Genomic DNA, 8609 nt, shown 5'->3' on the forward strand with positions numbered 1-8609 from the left:
CAGTGGGCTCCTGTGGCTGTGGTGCTGGCTGCCACGCCAGGGACCTCAGGTGCCCTCTGTGACACACACACAGCTGGGCCAGACCATAACCAGCTGGGGCAAACTGGTCTTGCTTGTCCCGCTAGTCACTGTGACCATTTTTTTGTGTGTGTGCTCTGGCTTGGTTTTGCCTGCCTTCAGTTTGCGTGTCTCCAACCATTTTTGGTTTGTTTCATCCGGTTCCCGGTTTTCTTTTAAGATGCAATCAACTGTGTGTGGATCTGTAGGCCCGGGGCACCGATCTGTTGTTTTTGTTTTATTTTTCCTTTTTGTCAAATCCAAGAGGAAACTTACCATAAAGAGCTAGAAGATTCTAGTTCACAGCTTTTTGAATCTTCCCAGCCTTTGAGTCCTCATGGCCTCTGAGAACCCTAATCCATTTTCTCCCAGGAGGTCTCTGGGGACTGAGCTGCTGCAGGGGCAGAGGGCTGGAGTGGGGTGGGGTGGGAAATCATCCTCCCTGTGTGCATGCTCTTTGGTACAGCATCCTTTTTTGTTTTTTTCTTTTTTGTTTTTTCTCTCTCCCTGATGCTTGAGTTATGAATGAAGTTGACCCCCACAATCATGATGTCTCCCCTGGACTCTATTACTTGTTCTTTGCCAGCTTCTGATGCATGTCTAACCCTTTTGTGAGTTACTTTGCTCCAGACCCTAGCCTTCAGCTGCCTTCACAACAACGGGTTATTAGACCATGAAAGGGAAATAAATTGAGGCCCACTTGTTAGAAATCAGTTATTCTAACGATGGCAAACAAGCGTCTGGGCAGGGTGGGGCAGGAAGAGGCCAGTGCAGCCATACCTCTGTATGTCAGACCAGACTGAGTCAAAGAACTGTAGCCCCCCAGAGAGCCCCGATCTCTGGAACTCTAGCCACGTTGTTGGTGAGGCAGCTGAGGCCCCCCATCTCCCACCATGACAATCACAGGTAGACAGTAGTGGAGCCAGCTACCCCCAGCCCCTTTTCATGTGAGCAAAAGGGAGCCATGCAAGCCTTGCCCTGTTTTCAGGTGCCAAGCGCCTCTCCTTGCCCATGCCTCTCCCCTTCTGGGCAGAGTTTTGGCAACTGTTTGCCAGTGAAAAGAAATGTAAAGCAACAAAAGAAGAAAGCTGATTCTGACCTCTGAGGAGGAAAACCCAATTTACCCCTGCAAGTCCTTTAGCCCCTCTGAACTGGATCCACTACTGGCCCAAGAATACCGATGAGGAACCCTGTCTGGATTGGGCTGGAGGCTGGAATTCGATGCTCTGCAGACCAGTGCTCAAAATTGTGGTTATTCTGGGGGGACCGCCTTCAGACCAGAACATTCGCATTTCACCTTCCTCGCCCAGATCCAGTTCCCAAGGTAGCTCATTGCTTCTTGCATCTGTTGACGGCTGTGCTGGAATTTTCTTTCTGTTGTGGTTATACTTGGATGCAAGGAATATGTTTTGTTCCCCCCGATCTAGCACACCACCCTGGGAAGTGCATGTCCCAGACCAACTCCACCTTCACCTTCACCACCTGCCGCATCCTGCATCCTTCAGATGAGCTCACGCGGGTCACACCAAGGTAAGGGACTGTGGCCGTGGGTGGGCAGGAGGTGGGTGAGTTTGGGGCACTCTCTTCCCTGCAAGCCTTAATGCTGAGGAAAGCCAAGTAGAGAAGTCATTCAAAAACCAGCTTGAGCCAGCTTAGTCATCTCATGAGGGCAGTCAACCATCTGTACTGAGCGCCATCTTTCTTTCTTTGAATTGAAGCCCTTATTGATTTATATGCAGCTTGAGTTAAAGGGATCTGGACCCACCTTCTCCTGGGTCTTTTATTTAGCCTTGGGATTGGTTTTTAGGCCCTTCCTTAACCAGCTGAAGCTGACACTACTATAGGCCCTACAGCCAAATCGGTTGTATTTTTGCCCCAAAGCTTCCCAATGGAGCATGGAGTCCTTTCATGGATGGTCTTACTGAGCCCTGTGAAAGCCCTTGTTCCTGATAGACCACAGAAACCATGCACCACAGCCAAAATATAATGACCAAAAAGATAAAACTCTTAAGACTGAGCTGTGTGCCCAGTGTGGTCTGTTTCCCTGTAGGAAATGCACCATCTGGCAAGAGACTCGTGTGGCGTCAGTTGGTCTGTTTGGTGTAAGTTCACCCACACGGCTTCCTTCCACAACTTCCAGTGAAAGGGAACACATCACCTCCAATGCAGCTGAGTGCTTCCCTCAGCCATTTTCCCTACCACGTAGTCAAGCAAGACGCTAGGGTTAACGGAAGTTGAAACAAAAAGGAAGGGAGGCAAGAAGGGCCACCTCAGAGGGAACAGCCACCCCAAGGAGCACCTTAAACTATGAATAATTCTCCACAGGTCATGTGAGGAGGACGGCGAAGCAGCCCCATGCCCTGTTGAGCTGAGAGGAGGTGTAGGGCAAAGACTCTGAGCCCATGCACGGGTGAGGCAGGGGGTGAGCACACCACGACCAGTGCCTGCCCTGGCAGGGTCACACGGAAGGAGCTGTGTGCACGCGTGGCCTCCACTAACTCGGGGATTTAGGCGTGGCTGTGTCTCTGTGGTTGTGCCTGGCTAACACGGCCTTGACAGTTGAAGCCCTAACTCGTCTAAATGCCCCCAGTCAAGACGAGTGCCGTCACTAATAAAGGCCTAACTGGAAGTTCTCACCAGACGGGGACATCTGAATTTTAACTTTGTCTTCTCCGTTGTCCTTTCTGCCTCTAGAGAACCTGGCTTCTCCCCTCTGGCTTTGTGTTTGAAAGAAATTGTTTTTAAACCAAGGGACAAAACTCCCCCCTGAGAGGCTGTGCCCTGCTGATGAGGTGCACTCTTCTTTTTTTTTTTTTTTTTTTTTTGAGAGGTTTTCACTGTAGGGCGCATGCGCTCGCCAGACAGACAGAGAGAGACATAGAGACAGAAAGCGAGAAATCACCCCCCAGGGGAGATGGCTACACCGCAATCCCTTCTCCTCCATTCTTCTCTCAGGATCTTGGGCACGCACGCACATGCACCCGGCGTGAGTTTAAGCCGCCGGGTCTGGGACTTGAACTGCGGTCAACTACATGGGAGTCCAGCGAGATAGCCATTACGCTAACTGCTGGTCCCACACTCTTCTCACTGTGCCCACAGGACTCAACCCACAAAAAGGTTGGACATTTGTTTTTTTTTTTTTTTTTTTTTTTTGAGAGATTTTCACTGTAGGGCGCATGCGCTCGCCAGACAGACAGAGAGAGACATAGAGACAGAAAGCGAGAAATCACCCCCCAGGGGAGATGGCCATGCTGCAATCCCTTCTCCTCCATTCTCCTCTCGGGATCTTGGGCACGCACGCACACGCGCCTGGCGTGAGTTTTAAGCCACCGGGTCCGGGATGCAAACCGCGGTCGACTACGTGGGAGTCCAGCGACATAGCCATTACGCTAACTGCTGGTTCCCTCTTCTTCTTTTTTTTAAAAAAAATTTATCAGAGTGTGTGCTCTCTCCAGAGACAAAGAGGGAGAGAAGGAGAGGGAGAGAGCTCCCCTCTGCGATATGGTGCGATCATATTGTAATCCCTTCTCCCTCATTGCTGCCTCCTTTTGGGATCTTAGGCACACATGCACATGTGCCCAGAATGTTTTTCAAACTGCTAGGGCTGGGATTTGAACCATGGTTGGCTTTATGAGAGCCAACTTTTTCATCTTGAAGTCCATATGGCCTTTGACGGGAACAAAAAGAAGCCTGAGGAGTCAGTAGCAAGAGATGGCTTGTTTTCTTTTGTTGCCTGGATTTGAAAGGAAGGCAACTTGAAGGAGATCTACAAATTCCCCAGGAATGGTTATGTAAGAAGGGTTTTAAGCCTACGACTTTTTTGCTCTCTGTTGAGTGTACGTCGACATTTGTAAAATTGCACCCGTGCCTTTTGAGACATCCACGATTTTAACCTTAGTAATCTGCCTTGGTTTATCTCATGTTGCCCTGAGCACTCCCGACCTGTCAGCAGCCCCACTCCTGAGCTTGTCTGAGGAGGGCCTATTCTGTGGTCTCCGCCCTGTGCTGACCAGCCAGTGGTGAGGTGACCTAAGTGTGGAGCCAAATGGTGCCTCCTGCTTGGACTTGCTTTGGAATTGGTTTTTAGGCCCTTCGTTAACCAACTAAAACTGACACTACTATAGGCCCTACAGCCAAATGGGTTGGATTTTTGCTCCAAAGCTTCCCAATGGAGCATGGAGTTCTTTCATAGATGAACTTATTGAGCCCTGTGAAAGCCCCAGGGAGGGGCCCTTTCTCTGGTCATTCCAAAGACCTGCTCCAGAATGGGCCCTCTTCCCTCCCTCTCTCCTAGCTGTTTTGCCCAAGGTATCTGGGCCTCCCCTGGCCAGGGCAGGGAGACAGGGCACCATCCCCCAGCACCCGGGACTTCCCAGCTAACCGCTCTGAGGGCTGGGATGCCAGCGCCAGCCAAATCCTTGAACAGGCAGCAGGGCAGGTCCCGTGAGTGGATTAGGAGGGAGGTGCTGCTTTGTCCCTGGGTGGCTTGCTCAGGAACAGTACGAGGCTTCCATGTCCCCTGGGTCTCCCTCCCTCCCTGGAGCTGTTTAGAGAGACCCTCTCCTGCTTCTTAAGCAGAAAACTGCCCCCCTGGCAAACTTACTGTCCCAGTCGCCTCCATTGCTGGGTACCAGCTGCTGGACTTAGGGGATCTGCAGTCAGGTTGGCACAAGTGAATGGACGAATCTCTGCTTTTCTTTAGAAATCCGGGTTTCACACATGCCGTGGGCCTTTTCTGCAGTAGTCCTGTAGGCGTAGGTCTACTAGCATGTGACATGGCTTCCTCTGACCCTGTAGCGCACCGTCAGAACTGACCTGGATAAACGTGAAGAGGAGCAACACGGTGCTGAGGAAGGAGCCTGGTCCTGGGGGCTGCCACTGACGTGTGGGCCGCCTGGCCTTGGCCCACCGCTGTGGCCATGCCTTGTCTGCCGTAGTCTTTGTTAACATTGTACGTTAAGGATGAGTTAGGTATCAGGAGGGAATGGTGGAATTTGATAGAGAAAAAAAGCCTTTTACCAAAGGACCCTCTCCCCTATCCTCTGACAGCCTGGGGTCACTCAGGCTTGGATGTGAATTTGGGATTGTCCCCTGGATAGCCTGATGTGACCCTGAGTAAACCACCTACCCATGGGACTTGTTTCTTTCTTTTTCTTTTTCCTTGGAGAGGTTTTTGCTATAGGGCGCGTACGCTCGCCAGAAAGACAGAGAGAGACAGAGAGACAGAAAGCGAGAAATCACCTCCCAGGGAGGATGGCCACTCCACAATCCCCAATCCCCAATCCCTTCTCCTCCATTCTCTTCTCGGGGTTTTGGGCACACACGCACACACGCCTGTTGTGAGTTTAAGCCACCGGGTCCGGGACTTGAACTACGGTCAGCTACATGGGAGTCCAGTGACATAGCCATTACGCTAACTGCTGGTCCCTGGACTTGTTTCTTCACCTGCAAAGGGGGTGGTGATACCGTCTGCCAGACCTGAGCCGCGGGAAGCCAGTGCAGCTTCCTTACCCTGAACAAAGCCTCGTTTATGAGAACACAAGGCTCCCATGGGTGACAGGGAGGAGCAGGCATGGACAGAGGCATCTCAGGGGCCCAGAGGTGTCCCCTGGTCTGGGAGTCCTCTCAACATGTGCTGGGCCTGCCCTGCACCCCCCCATAGGAGATGGGCCACCGAGCCTTTCTGTGGCATTCGTGGGCATTTCTGATGGAATAACTTGCTATTGCTTCCTTTCAGCCTTAACTCAGCCCCCACGCCAGCTTGTGGCAGCGCCAGCCACCTGAAATCCACACCAGTGGCCACACCATGCACTCCACGGAGACTGAGTCTGGCTGAATCCTTCACTAACATCCGTGAGTCCACGACCACCATGAGCACATCCCTGGGGCTGGTGTGGCTGCTGAAGGAGCGGGGCATTTCTGCGGCTGTGTATGACCCCCAGAGCTGGGACAGGGCCGGCCGGAGCTCCCTCCTCCACGCCTACACGCCCAGGATGGCCGTCATCCCGTCCACCCCGCCTAACTCACCTATGCAGACGCCCACGTCCTCCCCGCCCTCCTTTGAGTTCAAGTGCACCAGCCCTCCCTACGACAACTTCCTGGCTTCCAAGCCGGCCAGCTCCATCCTGAGGGAGGTGAGGGAGAAGAAGAACATGCGGAGCAGCGAGAGCCAGACGGACGTGTCTGTCTGCAACCTCAACCTCGTGGACAAAGTCAGGAGGTTTGGGGTGGCCAAAGTGGTGGACTCGGGGCGAGCTCACATCCCCACCTTGACTGAGGATCAGGGACCTCTCCTCTGTGGGCCTCCAGGGCCGGCACAAACCCTTGTCCCCAGAGGTCCAGTACCCGAGGGCCTGCCTCTTGGATGCCCCACGGTCACCAGTGCCATTGGTGGTCTGCAGCTCAGCAGTGGCATCCGGCGGAATCGCAGCTTCCCCACCATGGTGGGGTCCAGCATGCAAATGAAAGCCCCTGTGACTCTCACCTCGGGCATCTTGATGGGTGCTAAGCTCCCCAAACAAACTAGCTTACGGTGAGGACAGGGGCGTTGTCCTGGGGAGACCGGCGCACTCTCTTCCCCCTGCAGTGCACTCTCTCCCTCTTCTCTTCTCTGTCCACCCCCTCCTGAGCTAGATAAATCAACCTGGTGCCTACTGGGGTCGATGGAAACTGTAAAATGTGTACATAGGACTTGGAGACCTCGTATCTGCCCTGCCCTTTCTTCAGATCCCACAGGAAGTGCCCAGTCCTGTCACCACTCTCGGGAGGACTTCACCTGGGCTCACCTGGGGGAAGGCGGCACCCTTTTCTTCGTTCCTTTTGAGAAGCACTGAAACTCCCAACGTGAGTTCTTATCCCATGGATAGGAAACCGGTGAATTCCGTGACTGACTGCCTGCGTTCCACACCGTAAGCTGTCATGTGGCACGGGTCGTAATGCATCTGCCGCATGGGTGTCTCCGGACACCTCGCCTCGCCAGCGCCTTCTGTGCGTAAGGAGCCTCCGTCCTCAGCCACCTGCAGTTGTCACAGTGTTTCATGATCGGAGAGCTTTTCTGTCGTGTATGGGTGGCCTAGCTTCTCCGAGACCTGCAGTACAATGCCTCAACGGACGATCATGTCTGTTTCACGTGTGATTCTTTCTTTTCATGCCTTCAACTTGAAGTCATCCTGTTCTGTAATCAGCTGTCAGGCCGAACGTCTGACCCGAATGTATTTACACTCCCGCTGTCCTGGTCAGCAACCCCTTCGTGTTCTGTGTGACCTGTTTTATTTTTTCCATTTTGTTTTTGTGTTTGCCTATGCAGGGGTGTAATGGTACTGGGAACCTATGTTCTCTGTGGGGTTCTATGACACCAAAACACAAATGTCCAACACACCACGCCGCTAAGGAGAGAGCGGCTTATTTCTGGGACCCAGTGTCATAACCAAATCGATTTCAGACCAGACCCAAACAACTGTCACAATAGGATAAAAAGGAGAGGGAATATGAGGAAAGCTTCTTGAAGAGATTTGTCAACGGTAAAAGTGAGGGGGGAGGCCTACAGCCAAATGTAAGGCTAGACTGGCCCACGGAGAAGCAGGCTCAGGCTCTGAAACGCGGGCTGGGTCAGCGCGCTCTCGCCCATGCAGCCGCTGTTGCAGCCACGCAGTGGGAGATCTTCTTCCCCTCCAGGCCCTTCGCCTCTTTGTGCCACTTTTTATCCTTAGTCCTGGAAAGAACAAGCAGGGGAACCTGGTCCTGTTGCGATCACTGATTCTGTTTTGAACTTTTATTTATTGTTTGCGTGTGCTGTATTTTAAACAAACGTCCTCTCTCCTTCCAGACTGAGCCATAGCTTGTCTGTGGCCTCTCGATCCCAACTGATCCTTTATTTATTGTAATCTGAGAACTGCACTGTACGTCACGGTGTTCCGTGACCACGTGTTCCAGACGTTTCTGGAAGGATCACGTCATGCGTAAATGAAATTGTCACTGTGTGTTCCCCTCACCCCATCCCACAACAAAAGAGGTAGCCTTCAGCGGAGTGAGGGTAACTTCACGATCTGCTGAAGGTACTTTGAAGAAGTCCCCAGTGAGCAGCTTCAGTCCCACGATTTCAGACTATTTATTCTCTGAGCACGAGAGTGTTGGTTAATTATGTTCTCAACCCTCCTCGCTGTTGTATGTGTGCACGCACTGCAAGTAACTTATATCTTTTTATTTGAATGTATTTTTAAGCAGTGAGTAGGATACCAGGAATACAGAAACCATGGACTGAATGGACCACTTTTATGTATTCGGAAAGAGAAGTCACCCATCAGCATCGCCAGGAATCCCATTGTAAACATCGGCAGTGCAGAGGCTGCAGCATTTAGTTTAGTAAATAAATAAATGATCAACATTGTGCAACCACTACCAAAAAGTGTGTTGGAATGCATCAAAATCAACAATAAAATTTTATTCGCTAATGGACATCAATAAAATAAGTTCAAATGATGGCAACCACTCTGGCATTCTGATTTGTTTTTTGATTTCATGTTGTCATTGAGGACATGATCTCTGATTGTAAG

At 51.7% G+C, this 8609-nt stretch overlaps 1 protein-coding gene across 1 annotated transcript in view; it reads left to right on the forward strand.

Annotated features, from left to right (window-relative positions):
* TRAK1 (trafficking kinesin protein 1) overlaps nucleotides 1–7701 on the forward strand; it is a gene marked incomplete in the record, with an annotated part of 158584 nt that extends 150883 nt beyond the window's left edge. Inside the window, 2 exon segments of the mRNA XM_014590466.2 lie at nucleotides 1485–1587; nucleotides 5795–7701. Coding sequence (XP_014445952.1) covers nucleotides 1485–1587; nucleotides 5795–6593 — 902 coding nt within the window.
* Between the last annotated feature and the right edge of the window lie 908 nt (nucleotides 7702–8609).

This window comes from Tupaia chinensis, unplaced genomic scaffold (assembly GCF_000334495.1).
Source record: "Tupaia chinensis unplaced genomic scaffold, TupChi_1.0 Scaffold000451_2, whole genome shotgun sequence".
In the NCBI taxonomy this organism is placed as follows: domain Eukaryota; kingdom Metazoa; phylum Chordata; class Mammalia; order Scandentia; family Tupaiidae; genus Tupaia; species Tupaia belangeri.